General features: G+C 35.1%; 2 protein-coding genes across 3 annotated transcripts; one reads left to right on the top strand and one right to left on the bottom strand.

The window, feature by feature from the left end:
* Positions 1 to 3,202: 3,202 nt before the first annotated feature.
* LOC121998096 (zinc finger CCCH domain-containing protein 2-like) lies at positions 3,203 to 4,276 on the bottom strand. The gene has a single exon (XM_042552847.1). The coding sequence runs from the start codon at positions 4,241 to 4,243 to the stop codon at positions 3,353 to 3,355; it is 891 nt and encodes a 296-aa protein (XP_042408781.1). The 5' UTR covers positions 4,244 to 4,276; the 3' UTR covers positions 3,203 to 3,352.
* A 1,153-nt stretch (positions 4,277 to 5,429) lies between these two features.
* Positions 5,430 to 14,748, top strand: LOC121998095 (serine/threonine protein phosphatase 2A 55 kDa regulatory subunit B beta isoform-like). Of its 2 annotated transcripts, none has more exons than XM_042552846.1 (14): positions 5,430 to 5,784; positions 7,125 to 7,228; positions 7,321 to 7,416; positions 7,492 to 7,611; positions 8,310 to 8,510; positions 8,783 to 8,874; positions 10,326 to 10,444; positions 10,984 to 11,107; positions 11,218 to 11,341; positions 12,699 to 12,767; positions 12,854 to 12,945; positions 13,037 to 13,114; positions 14,124 to 14,191; positions 14,289 to 14,748. In XM_042552846.1, the coding sequence occupies exons 1-14, from the start codon at positions 5,661 to 5,663 to the stop codon at positions 14,423 to 14,425; spliced, it is 1,548 nt and encodes a 515-aa protein (XP_042408780.1). In that variant the 5' UTR covers positions 5,430 to 5,660; the 3' UTR covers positions 14,426 to 14,748. The 2 variants fall into 2 exon arrangements, with proteins under 2 accessions (XP_042408780.1, XP_042408779.1); XM_042552845.1 differs by having other exon boundaries at positions 8,310 to 8,516.
* The last annotated feature ends 2,007 nt before the right edge of the window (positions 14,749 to 16,755 follow it).

The following is a 16,755-nucleotide window of genomic DNA, read 5'->3' as shown; positions in this document are numbered from 1 at the left end:
CTAAATAAACGCACCTCAGTAAAAAATCATCCAAATAAATTTCTCTTTGGATGTGAAAGAAGACGAAAGCAATTTGACAAATACCTGTCTGAGCATTAGCTAGATTTGCTGCAAAGAAAACAAGCAAGCCATACAAGGCCAAGTATCTCGTCATGATCTCCTTGCAACTCCCTCAATTGTACATTATTCAACTTGATGTTCGATCGACTCATTTATATATATATGTGTGTCATCTTACCATTTCACTCCGACGACATCTAGCATGCTTTGGAATGAGGCTTGCGTGTTCAAACTTTTATTTTTTCTTGTTAATTAGTACAACTAGATCTGGAGGTAGAAAGCTGATTATATTAAGCTGATAAATGTTTTAAAAATTACTCAAAGTCAACCAGCTTCATTCATCCAAATGAAAAGTAGTTAGTACAGTTCGATGTGCACGTATGTACCCAAAAAATGGAGCAATGTTTATGTACCTGGCCTCAACGTAACTCCTTAGCTCATCATTCTTTCAAGTTGCAGGTTAAAAACTACCTTTGGAATTTTTCTTTGAATTAAGTTGACCAAGTGAGCATATGAATATTTGGTTGTTCTTTTTCCAAAGATGTATACATCGGCTTCTTTCGGCCTGAACAACTCACTCCTGAACTGTTTCATGCTCCTTTGTATTCTTTCCATCCATGAAGTGACCTTAACTTTATTCACACCGAGTGAGTGCTATTGTTTCTGATAAAGTAGCTGCAGATCCCTGAATGTATCAGGAACAGGAAGGTTGATTTAAGTGTCTCCCTCTTTGCAGTAACGCATTGGCCATGCTTCATGAACATCCTCCATTATCTGAATTGTACCATTAAGCTAAGCTCAACTCTCCAATCATGCTTCTTTGGAGCCGCAGCAGGCAAAAAGGTTAGCTAATGTGTTTTCAGAATAACTTCAACATGACAGCTCCTTCCATGTTTGCCTCAGACCAATGGATCTGACCACCTTTCATTTCCATTCTGATAAATTGTTTTTGTTTGTTATTATATTGGTACATGTGCTTCTCCTGTAATATATATAAAAATAAAATAAATTGTATGTGATGGTTAGACTATCTAATGGATAACTAAGAAATTTAAGATTTTGATGACAAGTAGAAAATTTTTATGGGATCGGACCGGTCTTCAGATGGTTTAAAGAGCTGAACACTTGAATTATCAAAAAAATAAAATAAAAAAAGGTATTTTCTGATCTTATATGTTAAATTAACTAGTAAAATTAAAAATTAGTCAGCTTCAGTTTGCTAATGACAATTCAAATCCTGCTGAAGATGAGATGATAGGATTAAGCAGATGGTGAAAGGGGATAGTGATAGCCATGAATGACTAACACCCGAAATCTACTCCTACAATTAACTTTAAAATAATGCAATTTGCAGAAGGTGGTAGAGATGAGCGAGGCTGACAGAGTAAAGGATTTCCAGATGAGGACGATGGCCATTATCATCTTCAGATAACGACTGGTTGATCCTGTAAATGTAACTAATGCAGAATTAAATGTCTAGCTTCAGGGGCAATTCACATGCCGGTGCAGATGGAAAATGACTAATCGAGGCCTGAAATTTACTAGTTATCTGTAATGGAATAGTGTGGTTATCATTAAATTAGAGCATCATAATAAAAATAAATATTTTTTTCCAAATATTTATGATATTCATGTTCATATATTAAATATCTCACTTCCAAATATTCTAAATTTTATATTTAAATTTAAATTTTTAAATTTTTAATTAAAAAAATAAAAAGAAAAATGACCGTGCATAACTTTATGCCCATTAATTTCAAATTTCCTTCTAATGGAATATATTTAATATTATTGGATATTTAGAGAAATATTCCTTCTAAATATCTCCATTGTGAATACTCTTAAATGACGATTAAGATCTTTTGATCCACAATTCCTAATCTTTTCTTGGTTCTATACCCTTTAAATGTCATTTTTTAGTAAATTTATCAAAAAAATATGAAAATCTAAAATGCCTCAATTCCGTAGATAAATTATGAGTTTTTTAAATATTTTTTTACTTTATAAATATATCTAATGAGATTTTTTTTATTTTTAAATTAAATTTGGAAAAAAAATCTTATTAAATATATTTATAAGATAAAAAATTATAATTTATGTATGGAATTGAGATTTTTTAGATCTTACTTTTTATTTTTTTAAGGAATTTATTAAAAAAAAAAAGAGATCTGAAAGTACGTAGAAATCAGAAATTATGAACTACGAGATTCAAATTGCTTAGACGGTGGTGTAAAAACGAGTTCAGATCCTCTGTCCTCATCCCCGTGTCTCATTGCCGATCGGATTGATCAGATTAAATTTTAAGGATACTTTACACATCACGAAGATACTACACATATATTAAAGATGTCAGAATACTTTGAGATTTAATCTGATCCATCCAATTAACAATGAGATACTGAGACAGAAGGGATAGAGATCTGAACTGGTGTAAAAACATGGACAGTTATGATACACAAGTTGGATTTGGTGAAATCTTAACTATGTCTTTTGACTTTTCCTACCTCACAAGTGAGCGAACCTTATCTTTCAATTTTTTTTTTCACCTAAGGCACTCATTTCCTTTGATTCCTCTTTCCTGAAAGCTGCCATATACATTGATATATCACTGTAATCTATAGCTGTATTGCTTATATTCTCGATTAGTGTCTTTCTCATCAACACTGCTTGCAGTGGATTGAGAGATCAAAACGTCAAGTCATATCGACATCTTTCATTATTTTCTAGATGATCTTCTACCTTTGATAGATCCTGGAGAATCCAATCACACTCAAGGGTGATGACATTGCCGGTGAAAAAGCAGGAAGTAACTAGTAATATTTGATAATATTTTTGGTTAGATAAATTCAAATTGAACAATAGTAAGTTTGAATCAATGAATTAAAGACATATATATAAAGCAATTAAAGTTTTCACCTTATGAAATTGTGAACTATATTTTGGATTGATATATCTTTGTATGAATAAAATAAACCTCCAGAGGTTTGATTAAGTAGCTTCTACTGCTATTCTTAGATTATCTTTATCCAATCAATCAGAAATTACAATAGTTTGTTTCGATAAACTAAATTTTTTTGGGAAGTTAAGAATTCAATTGTGTCGTTATAAAATAAAATTATCAAAAGATGGTATCACAAATATTATTAATTTCGGGCAACTTCTTTGTGGATTATATTTCTCAGAACCTCAGTTTTATTGTTTTAAAAACTCTTATGAAATTTTTTACATGTCGGAAGATCGATTTTATTCTAAGAACATCAATGGAAACCCGCTCCATGTCGGCCGGCGCTGCCTAAGCTTTCTTAAAGATGAGACCTTTACTGAGCCTCTCGAACATCTTCTCCCTCAGCGCCTTCCCTGACTCAACCCTTTCCGCTGGCCAATCTTCCTCCGAAGACCCACCATCGCCGCCCCTCGTTGAGGTCGCAGTTGGAGTCGACGGCAGGCTGAAGAGGCCAGAATTATACCAGGAAAGCCCCCTAAACGGAGACGAAAACCCAGCTCTTTCTACCTGCAACGCCCAAGAGCGGGGCGCGGAATTCGCCCTGCCTAGTTGCGCCGACGAGGCCCCATGCCACGACGCTCGGCGCAGCTTAGCCCCTGCCGGCGATATTGGCGGAGAATCCGTCGACGGTGACATAGGCGGCGACGTCATCGTCGAGGTTGGGGAGGAAATCAGATAATTGGAAAGGTAAGACTGAAGGAAGTGCGAGTCAGATGAAGGGCTCTGCTGACGCTGCTGAGGCGCCGTCCGAAGCTGGTCGGCGGTGTGGGCGAAAAAGCAGACGCGGCGGCGGCAGCCGACGCCGTCCTTGCAGGTCTGAGTGCGGTAGCGATCAGGGTGGAGCCAGCACTCGAACACACCGTGCGCGAGCTCACACGCGTCGCCGCGTTTGCACCCGCCGGCCTTGCGGAAGTCCGGGCAGGCGACCCCGGAGTACCGATGCTTCCGCGGGTCGCGACGGCGGGCCTTCTCGCCCGGGTGAGCGAAGGGGCAGTCGGTCCAGTCATGGGAACGCCCCCGGACGCACCGCCGCACCTTGAACTCGAACATCCGAAACTCATCCGAAGCGTATGCCTCCACCGCCAGCAGCGCCGCAACAGCAGCGTCTTCGTGGCCGTCGCCGGCGGTAGGATCATCAAAACTGTATAATGGCAAGAGGAGGTGGCCCCGTTCCAGCATCGTCTTCGTCGTCTCCTTTTCCTCCAGTTCGAAGATGATTAAATGGGGAAGGCTGTGACCCTGGTTAGGTTAGGAATCTAACTGCGGTTAAAAAGATCTTCAATTTACGGCGTTGAGATTTGGTGGCCAGTGGGTCGTTCACCCGCGGGACCCTTAGTCGACCTACTTAAGATAAAGGTACAGATGATGGTATATTTGTAATCGTGATAGTTTAGTACTGATTGTACGGTCTCGATTGGAGTTGAGAACAGTGAGATCGATGATGGATCGTACGATCAACGTGATGCAGTGGAGGAAGAGACCATCAGAGTTGGAGAAGGAAAATAGGGTGGGACCAATCTAATCCAATCCTACGTGTCACAGGTAGGAATCGGACTGCTCCCCGATTCGTGATCCATTGTGCCTTGCGTTGTGGTCCATCGTGGCTTCCATTTTGGGAATAGATAAAGATTAAAATCCATAGCTATATATAGTATTAGTTCAATCTTTATTGCTTTTCCTTTTTTATTTAAAAGTTTAATTGGTATCAAATATCTTATTTACATATACTAACAATAAATTGAGAAATACTTAATATTCTTAGGTCAATTATTAATTAAGAAAAATTCATCTCATCCTTTACTTTATTAAAATTAGATTCTTAAAATGTCTAAAAATTTAAAAAGGCATCCTGACGCTGCTGCATCATAGTCCCGAAAGTTATTTAAAAAATGTCCAATCTTGATGAGACATATTCTTTAACACTCCTAAAAATTATTTCTAATATTAGTTAAAATTAGTTTAATATTAATAAAATTATTTTAATATCAATTTTAAATTTATATTTGATATTAATTCTACTTAAAAATATTTTAAGTTAGTCAAAATTATTACAATATTATTTATAATAATTTCAATTTATGTATATATATATATATATATATACAAAACATTATTTTAATATTTTTTAACGTTAGTGGGTTCTTTACTGATTTGTTTAATTTCTATATATTTTATTTTTGCATTTTATATTCAAGAGTAATAAGCTTAGAAGGAGGTGAAATGCAGTTTGTATTAAAGTTTGGAATAACTAATGATAATAAAAAAATATTTATTTATATTTTTTATGATAGTGCTATAAATCGTCAGAATGGGCCTAATGGGCCGCCACCTCCAGTTCTAAAGTTTAATTGTAAGTAAACATGGAAACGAAGGGGAAGAGAGAGCGCATTTTATTTTACTTCTCTTATTCGTTATTTTCTTCCTTTTTCTCTTCTTCGTCTGTGTCCCCATCGTCACCGCCCCATCTGCCTGAAAACCCTCATCTTCTGATCGGGAATCGGCTCCGAATCCTGCTCTCCCCCACCGCCGATCCCTGTGCGGCTTCGTTGATGCCGCTTGAACCCGATCCCGATCTCACCGGAATTCTTTTGCCGAGATGAACGGGAACGGTGGTGAGGAAGGTGGGCCGGCGGTGGCGTCGTCGTCCAATCCGCCGACTCTGGATTGGAAGTTCTCTCAGGTCTTTGGGGAGCGCATGGCAGGGGAGGATGTCCAGGAAGGTGCGATTTTTTTGCTTCGCCACTATTGTGATGTCAGATCCCTTTGTGTTTTGTATTTGATTGCTGGAGCCAAGGTTTCAGGTTTCTTTTGGAGTTGCAAAAGCTTATATTTTCTTCTGCTAGATTTGATTCTGACGTTGTAAACTGGTTTTTATTTCCTCTTTATCTCTAAAAAAATGTAAGGGAATCTCCGATGTCTAACGTATAGTAATGGTTTCAAAATAGAAGGCCTGATTTAGAGGATCGGAGCCAAAATATTATATTTTCTCGGATAAATATTATCTTGCGGATTTTTGTGTCTTTTTTTGGTGCTTATCCTTGGAAATTCTTTACTCACTCATTTCTCATCACTGTGGTTCCCTTTCTAATAACTTCATTAGCTCATTTTCAAATGTACTCGTGGTGTCTAATGGCTAGACGTAGTATAATTTCCATGCATGGCCTTTTCTTTGAGGTAATTTTCTCCTCAATTTTCTCTTGATCCGTTAGTCTCATTCATAGAATAATTTAGTTTTTTACAAGTAAGTTCCTTTAGGGGTTCCCACATTAATGGACCTTTTCTGTTTATAGTCCCTTTAACCCGTATTTGAGGTGCTCTGTCCGTTTCCAGGCTCACTATTGATACACTTATTTACAGACACCGTGATAGCTAATTTACTTCAAATTGCCTACATAGACTTCCAATTTTCTATTCATATATTTCAATAGGCATGCATTGTCAATTGATCTGGCAATTGGCAATCCTCATTTCAATAGGCATGCATTGTCAATTGATCTGGCAATTGGCAATCCTCATTTCAATAGGCATGCAGTGCTTCTGAGTTTTCAATGACCTTCACTTAATTATTTGATTGATTTAATCAAACCTTTTTTCTTTAATGTCATATGGGCACAAATTTTCCTGATTTTATTCTTTCTATTAGCATGCTGTGGATGAAATTTTCCTTTTGTTTCTCAGTCATATTCATGTGTAGTGACTTTTTCTAAATTTTATGCAGTCTTTATTTCTTTGTTCTCTAGTTAGATTAGTTCATTTGAAAGCAAGCACACATTGATTATTTTGATTCATAAGAAAACCTTGTCCATCTTCTGTGTTACCCTAATCGATCTCCATGACAAATAGAGGTCTTATAAAGAACTTGAGAAGTTTAGAAGCTCGTGCTAATAGTTTCTCATCACACACGAAACTAATTAATCTTACTTTCATTTTTTGTGATTGATGCAGCATGGTTGCACATGCCAAACTTATCTCCTTATATATCTGGATCCCAATATGTTGATTTTGTTTTTTGATTGTTAATAAAAAATTGGCCGTTGACATAAAATTTTTTCTATTGAAGTGGATATCATCTCAGCAATAGAATTTGATAAATCTGGAGATCATCTTGCAACTGGAGATAGAGGAGGACGTGTTGTTTTGTTTGAGAGAACAGATGCTAGAAATGTATGTTCATCACTGCACTTCCCTTTGTGCCTTTTCAGGCAAATGAAATGTCTTCCCTTAATCTTTATCCATTTTGAACTTTTTATCTGCAGCATGGCTCTAGGAAGGATCTGGAGGCACAAGATTATCAGATTAGCAGGCATGCTGAGTTTCGCTACAAAACTGAGTTTCAAAGCCATGAACCAGAGGTACTTCAGATTGATCATGTTACCACAAGAAGCCCATCGGTTATATGTCTTAATTTATTTGGTTTCATAACTCAGTTTGACTATCTCAAAAGCTTGGAAATAGAGGAGAAGATCAATAAAATCAGATGGTGTCAAACAGCTAATGGTGCTCTATCACTTCTCTCAACTAATGATAAAACAATTAAATACTGGAAGGTAAAGTCAACCTCCTACCTTGTTTAAAGAAAGTGATCCTTGCATATCTTGAATTATCTTTGTATAATTTTATGAAAATAGATTATATCTCGGCAGAAACATTTTGTTGTTGCTTTAAATTTATTTGTCTTTACCTTACCATTCTTTCCAAATTGTGTTCTACATATTGATTGGTGAATATATTTTCATTTTTCTGGCAATCCACTGGTCTAAACCTTAAATCTTGAATTCATTTTTTTTTTGGGAACCATAGATCAAAATTCTGCAGCAAGTTGGATTTGCTTTTTACTACTGTTATGAATAAGCATAGCAATGGTGCTGTACTTGGGACATTTATACAGTGAGTTTATAATTTTTGTTTTACCAATTTTGGAGCTTTTTGAATTTATGAAGTCTTTGTACTGTTATATGTTGAAAATTTTTCCTGATGTGTGTAACATTGTTTTTGTGGGAATAATAAAAATATACTTGCAGAGATATGATTAGAATTTTTTGCCCTCATGGCTTGGTGGAGTTAACAGCATAATGGATAGATTAAATTAGTCATCTCTTTATGTTTGCTCCTTCTCTGTTGTATTTGATATTTCCTCCTCTCTTAGTCTTATTCTTCATTAAGATTCTTAATTATGTCATTTGTGCACTCTTAATCTCTTATTTTAACAATCACCAATGCTGAAGCTTCTGTTGAATTCTAACAGGTACAAGAAAAGAAGGTCAAACAAATTGCTGAGATGAACTTAGATGCTTCACAGGTTGTGGGAAATGGCTGCAGTGGACGCTCAACTACTAACAGTCCTAGTCCATCTCTTCCTAATGGATGCTCTGGAAGCACTTTCAACTTTTTGAGCAATGACTTATCCTTCCCTCCAGGCGGATATCCGTCACTACGCTTGCCAGTGGTAGTTGTACGTGGCCATTGGCTACTACCCTGTAAACTAAATGTAGCTTATTAATATGGAGTGAATCATAATATGCAAATATATTTGCCCTTGATAATTCTCTTATTTAATTATGTGTATTATTTGTTGTTCTGTTAAGTTATTTTAACATGACCTGTTTCAAGGCTGCATCTGTGATTAAAATACACTTCTGAAGCCAGGAAATTTTGAATGAGTTTCTGTATTTGATGGAATTGACTTATTCTCAGCAATTTCTTATTTCTAATGTGTAGGTAAGTAGCCACGAGAAGAGCCTTGTGGCAAGATGTCGAAGAATATACGCTCATGCTCATGATTACCACATAAACTCTATTTCAAATAACAGGTTCATTCATATCCAATTATTAGTATAACAGTTGCTTAATCTACTCCTTTTCTTCTGTGTTTGGATTTCTTTGAATTGTAATTTTGTGCATGAAATAATCCAACTTATCTTTGAATATATCATTTAAATGCTTTCAATTGTACATGAAGTATGGTTCTGTTGCCGTGCCATACACATACAGGAACTGTTTTTATCATTACAATCACATACATGCACTTCTCTAGATCGTTTTATATCGCTGTGTCTAGTTAAGTTGACATTGGGCCAAGGAAGTTGATTGGGATTGTGACCTATTATAGAATCCATTGTATACATAGGATAATGCTCCTAATTTTTTTGTGGACATCTGGAAATCTTAAATGAACTTTGTAGGCGGTAATCTTAATGCGGCAATCCATTGAACATAGATCCAATCTTTAAAATTCTATTAAAACCTTAGGTATCATTATGTCAAATTGATGGAAATGTTGCTCAACTAAATGTTTCCAAGGAAAAGTTATTTCTAAATATTTTCCCTTCTCTTTTCTCTCATTTCATCCTCTTCTCTTACTACCTCCCTCCTTTTCTTACTGCTTTTGTCGCTGGCCCAATTCAGAAGAGACATGCTGCTAGAAGCAACACAGCTCTAAGAGTGCTGGTCCAAGGCAATAGTGCTACACTTGGGCCACACAAACATGGGGTAGGAGTGCCATTTTGAGTAGTGATTCCTCTTGTCCGAGTCATGAAAAAAACAGTTACATAGGAAGGGAAATAAGAGGAAGAAAAAGAAGGGAGAAAGAGAAAAAAGTGAGAAGCACAGTGAAAAGGAGGAAATACAGGTTGACCTGAAAATTGGATTTCAATGTTTAAAATTGCTATAGAGTATTCTTGCTACCTTTCTATCATTCTCTGTTAGTTTAATTTGATGGGATATTGAAAATTAAACAACTTCAAAGTTCATGTATGAATTGCATTGAAAAAAGTTTGTGTATAAATTAGCAGTATATTCCATTGCTGAATGATTCAAAAACATTTACCCTATTTCAGTTCATATGTGCCTTTTCAAAATTGATGTACTACCATAAGTCTGACAAACACATTTTCTAGTTAAATAAGTTAGAGGTAAAATTTTGTAAGAGGTTGTGCATTACAGAATAAATTATCCAGCCTAATTAAAGGAAATCCACTTTGAATTGTTAAAATCTAATGGCTGTACCTGGAGCTCAGTTGTAGGATAAGATCCGACGGTTCATCCTTAAAATTTAAAACAAATGATTTATGTTTTTGTTCTCCGCTAATGATCCTTATGAGTACTTTTGCCTATTTGTAGTATTGCATTATTGCACATACTCTGATGTTGAAACCTCTTGGTCACAGTAGCATTAATGTTATTGTCTAATGTGTGTGTGTTCGTTTGTCAATTATATTTAATATTATTTTTTCTGAACTTCTTGACAATTTTTGATTGACAGTGATGGTGAGACATTTATATCAGCAGATGATCTTCGAATAAATTTATGGAATTTGGAGATTAGCAGTCAGAGTTTTAATATTGCCGATGTCAAACCCGCAAATATGGAAGATTTGGCAGGTATTTACTCTATGCTTGCAAGTACCCATGACTTAAAATGTCATTCTCAAAATAGTTTGCTGTATAGATAAAGGGGCTATGACTAAATGAAACTACTTTCCTTTTAAAGCACAATCTAGCACTTTTGCATGCCTGATGCTGGCCATTTTGCATAACCCCTTTCTCTGTTCGTTTTTCCAAGGATAATTGTCCTGCTCCATGCCATTGTCATTTACAAAATTTTTGTTGCAGTTCTCTTTCGGGCAAGTCTTAAGTTTATGAATTTGTCTGACTACTCCCTACATTTTTTCTGGTATTTCAACCTTATATTTTCTTAACCCTACTTTTTGTTGTTGATATTTTCAACCTTTTATTATCTAATTTTTCATTTTTGTTTTGGTCATAATTCAGTGAACTTGTCTTCTGGCTAGTTCTTGAACATATATTATGATACATGTTTGGCGGATTCCATTCATCATTCTCTATTTACTTTTAGCTTCTATTTGTTCTAGCAGCCATTATTCTTTATAACACTAAATCCACATCCTATTACATTTCAGAGGTTATAACTTGTGCTGAATTCCACCCAGTCCATTGTAATATGTTAGCATATAGTAGTTCAAAGGGCTCTATCCGGCTTATAGACTTGCGTCAATCAGCATTATGTGATAACCATTCTATGCTGTAAGTAAATTCCCTATCTTGTTTCAAGCTCAATGTTTTTTTTATTGATCTAGATTTATTCCCTAGTTACATACATTTTATATTAGCTATTGTGACATTCTTCTTTACAGGTTTGAGAATCGTGAGGCACCTGGTTCAAGGTCTTTTTTCACTGAGATCATTGCCTCTATTACAGATGTCAAATTTGCAAAGGATGGAAGACACATCCTAAGTCGTGATTATATGACACTCAAGGTTCTTGCCCTCTATTTCTTGTAGATTTTTTTTTAAGGGGGGAGGGCGGCGTTTGTTCATCTGTTCTACTAACATCATATTTTATGAGGGGGTCATCTGGTTTAAAAATAAGTGGTGTTAATGCAACCATGCTTTAAAATCTCGCTTAAAAAGTAAGCAGTGGTGCTCATCCATGCAGTACTGATCTGTCTTCTGGTGATGAATCCATTGTGCTTGAAACACATACGACAACAATCATCAGATGTTAGATCGCTACCAAATTCGAAATGGTGCTAGAGTTTCTGTGCTCCAATATTCCAGATCAAAAGAACAGTGCGCATGATGAGTCAATCTAGATGTTAAGTAGATATAGCCTTTTTTCTAATAGATAAATGCCAGAAATTGAAAACCTGCAATTAATTGGAGTCAACTATATGAGAATGACTGAAAATCAACTATATGATATACTTCTCTACCGCCTTGTGACTTAACAGTGGAAAAAAAACACAGAGAGAAACTTGCATGATAGGAAGCACGGGAGGAACCATTTCCCTCTGTTCCTTTGAGTAGGAATGGAAATAGGGAAAGGGAATGATTTTCCATCTCACCAAGCCAACTATTTTATACAACAATTATATTTTTTTATTATCTACCTAATTTTATTTTGTTTAAGTTAAAAAAATTAATTTAACTAACTAAAGAATCTTTCCCTCTCTCCCTCCATGGAAGTGGTGGGAAAGAGAATTTACATGTTTGTCTCCTCACAAGGAAACAACATGAAAATCGTTCTATCCTCCTTTGCAACTGTAATATCCATTGTTGGCAATAAGACAGCCATACGATCACCTAATCCTAGAATTAATATATGAGACTTTCAAATGGAATCATTTTGGTTGACCTGTGACTGAATTTTACGTAACAAAAAACTATCTACAATTCCCTGTGCATTTAGGGGTAATTCTTGATACACTAATATATTGGTTTCATGATGTTGAATATCAGCATAAGTTTAACAATTGATTTTAAAAGTAGCTGGATTAAGAAAGCATAGAGATGTTGTAGCTCCCTATCTAGTATGATGACTACCAGAGCCAGAAACAATGCTAAAGTGACCAAGAATTATGTGCTTCTAGTTGTTGCAAGTACTTTGTGCTATGGTAGTATGTCCAGTGATTTCCTTGTCTGAAATTTTCCTTGTCATTGTTTCTTCTCTTCCATTTGCTCTTCAATTAATTATCAATTTCTAGTCTTTGGTTCAACTAATGAAATGTTAGTAGTAAATATCTTTTGTTTTTCTCTTACCTCCAATATTAGTAGTAAACTATTTTTTGTTTTTCTCTCACTCCAACTCCCTTTTTTTTCCCTTATGGTTTTACAGCTTTGGGATATAAACATGGATTCAACTCCAGTTGCAACCTTTCAAGTTCATGAGTATTTGAGGCCTAGGGTGGTTTATCTGCTCTCTCTCTCTTAAATAAATGTAGGAATAGGTTGTTGCATGGTTCATTGCAATTTTGGTTCTTGTCAATGCAGTTATGTGATTTATACGAGAATGATTCAATTTTTGATAAATTTGAGTGTGGTCTTAGTGGAGATGGGTTCCGGGTAGCAACTGGTTCTTACAGGTACCTTCTAATAACGAGCTGAGCTTGATTTAAGAATTTTTTTAGAGCATTTTAGGCCTGTAAGTTAATGATGTGCATTGTTCGTCTGCAGTAACCTTTTCCGTGTATTTGGCTGTGTTCCTGGAAGTAACGAAGCAACAACTTTAGAAGCCAGTAAAAATCCAACGAGGTAAAGCTCTCATTGCAGTTTTTAATAGTAGTCAATCATGAATGAGGTTTGATACTCACTTTAATTATTTTCTTGTCCTGATATTGAGAAAAATCACAACTAATTTTAAATGTTGGAGAAAACATCTCATATATGATTATTTGAAAGAGAGGAAATGCGAGTCTTTTGTTCACTAAATACTGCACAACAGTTTGTAAGGTAGATAACTAGTGATGCAGTTCGAAATGGGGCTAAATTCTTTGTTTTGAACTTTATTTTTTTTTAATTTTTAAAACTTGTCTAAGTTTTAAAAATTATTATATTTTTAGGGTAAGTTAGGTCTCTTCTCAGAAGACCTGGTCATATTGTTTATTTCATAAAAGGGTTTGGATCCAAATTCTTTGATTTATGAAAAATTCCCTCTATGAAATTGTGTGAGATTGTGTTTTCGAGCTGCATTAGCTAGCTTTAAATAATATTACAAGCACTTGTTATTTGACTTGACCAGATTGAATAATGGAGCAGGAAAATTTTAGGGTCAACAAAATTTGGATTTTGTGAAACCTTTGGCTGTGGCACATGAACTTATGCCTTGTTCCCTATTGAAGGCTGCCTCAGGTTTGGGAAAAACAACAAAAAAGTACATAACGTCAAACACTTAATATATATAATGCATAATTCCTCAGTTTATAAAACCACCATCATACATCTTCATTTTATATGCATTTACACTTTTGATACCTTTTTCTAACAGTGTGAGATTTGATAGACATTTCATCAAGTGTCCTATCCCAAGCTATGACTATAACGTACCACTAATATTCTGTAACGTGATAGTATTGTTGCATCTAAATCCAAGAAACTACTGCTGAAATATCTGCAATATTGCAATTTTTCAGGTATCTATGCTACAGTAGGTGCTTTGACTTGCTTCCTTTTCCTTGTATCACGGGCTTTCTTTTTGGTGTTCTTTTAGAGAGAAAAACCCATTCTGATGGCCTAATATATCTTTCTCACTCTTTATGTGTAGGAAACAAGTGCAAAACCCAACAAGAGCTTCCAGATCTCTTAGCAGCTTGACACGCGTCGTCCGACGAGGTCAGTCATGCAAAAAGCTACTACTGTTCCTAGGCATCCAACTTTTGTTACTAGGCATTAGAATCATAACTTCTGATTTTCCAACGGCCCACGACAGGCGCAGAAAGCCCCAACATTGATGCCAACGGGAACTCATTCGATTCCGCAATCAAATTACTTCACTTAGCATGGCACCCAACTGAAAACTTAATAGCCTGCGCTGCTGCAAACAGCTTGTACATGTACTACGCATAAAAAAAGTTTTAACATCAGTCAAGGAGGAAACTTAAAAGGTTAGCAGCGCCTTCTTTTGCATTGTACCTGTGAAGGCTAAAGGCACTTTCAGATGCAGCCAACAAGGGTCACAATGGATTAATTTCGAATGATCTCGACATCAGAGCCTGAAGAGACTTTGGAAGTCTACAAAGGCAATTACATTTGTTGTTCTTAATATTTGTGGGGCTCAGAATGTGGGGGATCTTTATTCATATTCTTTTGTTTTGGGAAGAGATTGCATATCTATTTTGTTCCTATTTCAGCATCAGGATCCCACTTAATTATAACTCTCTTACAACTAATCCGGGGGTTTGATGTGTGTGTGGTCTCATTCTCTAGACAGGCTGTGTTATTCACTTGATCCTACAATTACAGTGTAAAAGATATACATAGCTCAAGGCTTGTGAAAGTTCCTATTTTAATGTATTCAAAGATGTTGAAAAAAAAATTATTCTGAACAGGTGTTGACTTGTACATTCACATCTAATAGTTATCAAATTTAAAGAAAAATGTGACTTGGAAAAGAAGTATGAATGTGCATAAATATTTTCAAGGTATTGGAAAGCCATTTTATTCCTTTGTTGTTAAAGGACATGTGTTTTAGTATTCGTATGAAATGCTTCTGAAAATTTTATTATAATGCTTTTTTTTGTTATTTGTTGCCTATTGTTCAATAAGCAATCAAGATAGCTAGATTCTTCGGTAAATTTTGAATTAAAATATTACTGGAAGGACAATAAAAGCATGTGGTACTTATCTCATGCATATTTATCCTTGAATTAATGGGATTAGCGGAGACACTTATGTGACAAATGTATTAATTAAAAAATAGTTCACAAGCCAATTCCATTATTCTTAAGAATATCCATAATAACACTAAATATTTAGAAGAAATATTTATGATCTTCACATCTACATCATCAATTAAACATCTCACTACTTAAATATCCTAAATCTCATAATTAAATATCTTAAATCTTATAATTAAATATCCTCTCAACTAAATACTTATGGGTCTCATGTACCAAATATCTTATTCTCAAATTATATAATAAAATATTTTAAGGACATCCGTAGTCATAAACCTCTTAAAGAGGTTTATGCTCTGCCACATCATTGTCACATCAAAAATTAAAAAGCTTACTTCATTTAAAAATCACTCTCTATTATCATAAAACCTCTCTTTTAAAAACTCTACTTCTTTTAAAATTTTCTCTATATCCTCTCTCCACTATTTTTTTTATAAACCTAGTCCCAAGATTTTGATACAGGTTTATAAAAAAAATTATAAACCCCACCTATGTAGTGGGGGAAGGGTTTATATTGAGAGATTTATAGCATAAATTATATATTATAAACCTCCCATTGTAGATGCCCTAATAAAATAATCATTGCTCCTTGTATGACCCATTTGTATGCCACCTAAAATGAAATCATCGGGTATAAAATTATGCCGATGTGAAAGAGCTTCTAAAAATATTCACTCAAAATATGATATAATTTTTAATTTAATTTTTGAACTTTTTATTTTGATCTTTCTCAACCAACTCTGACAAACCTTGGGCGAACTCAATGCTCACCTCGACTAAGTTCGACCACCTCGGGTAAACGAAACAAGTTTCAGTAGGCCTCGTCCAAACTTAATACTCGTATTCATCTAATTGTGAATTTCAAATTGAGATCCAACCTAATTTAACATAATTGTTAGAATAAACTCATCATAACATGATCAAATTAAGACGTAATTTATATATATAAAAAATCCTTGAACTTGTCCAAACTGGAGAGTAAGTGAGACAATTTCAGCTCTGCCCATCTATTAAGATTGACTATATCAAATTCAACCTCTACATTATTCGCAATCTTTGATTATAAATAGAGCCAAAACAATGAGTTTTCTCCAAATCTAAATCGAGATGGATTCACAGCATCTTCTAGCTAGTGTCCTCCCTTCTGCTTCTCTTCACTTTCAACTCCTTACAGATGATAGCAAATGGAAGTCAACCATCGGCAAAAGTTAAGAGTCCTAAGCCTTTTCTTTACTTCCCTATATGTCTATATACATATGTACACATATAATTAAAGGAAACAGTATGGTATTTAATTAGATAAAAAAGACGACAATTGAAATAAGAAAAAATGTTTGTGCTTCCTTTAATTTTTCAGTTATATATTGTATACCTGGAGAGAGGCGGCACGAAGATCCAAATCTTGTTAGTGTATCACACCATAACTTATTGTCTTCTTTACTTGGAAGGTAAAAACTCGAGCTCTTTGTCTTCTGTTTTTTTTTTTCATACCTTGATATG

This window comes from Zingiber officinale, chromosome 6A, assembly GCF_018446385.1.
Source record: "Zingiber officinale cultivar Zhangliang chromosome 6A, Zo_v1.1, whole genome shotgun sequence".
NCBI classification, from domain to species: domain Eukaryota; kingdom Viridiplantae; phylum Streptophyta; class Magnoliopsida; order Zingiberales; family Zingiberaceae; genus Zingiber; species Zingiber officinale.
This window is presented reverse-complemented; position numbering and strand designations above follow the sequence as displayed.

Coding starts and splice junctions, on each gene's coding strand:
- LOC121998096 (XM_042552847.1), bottom strand. CDS start 4,243: ATGCTGGAACGGGGCCACCTCCTCTTGCCATTATACAGTTTTGATGAT.
- LOC121998095 (XM_042552845.1), top strand. CDS start 5,661: ATGAACGGGAACGGTGGTGAGGAAGGTGGGCCGGCGGTGGCGTCGTCG. Junction 7,417..7,491: donor TTCAAAGCCATGAACCAGAG/GTACTTCAGATT, acceptor TTCATAACTCAG/TTTGACTATCTCAAAAGCTT. Junction 7,612..8,309: donor AAACAATTAAATACTGGAAG/GTAAAGTCAACC, acceptor GAATTCTAACAG/GTACAAGAAAAGAAGGTCAA.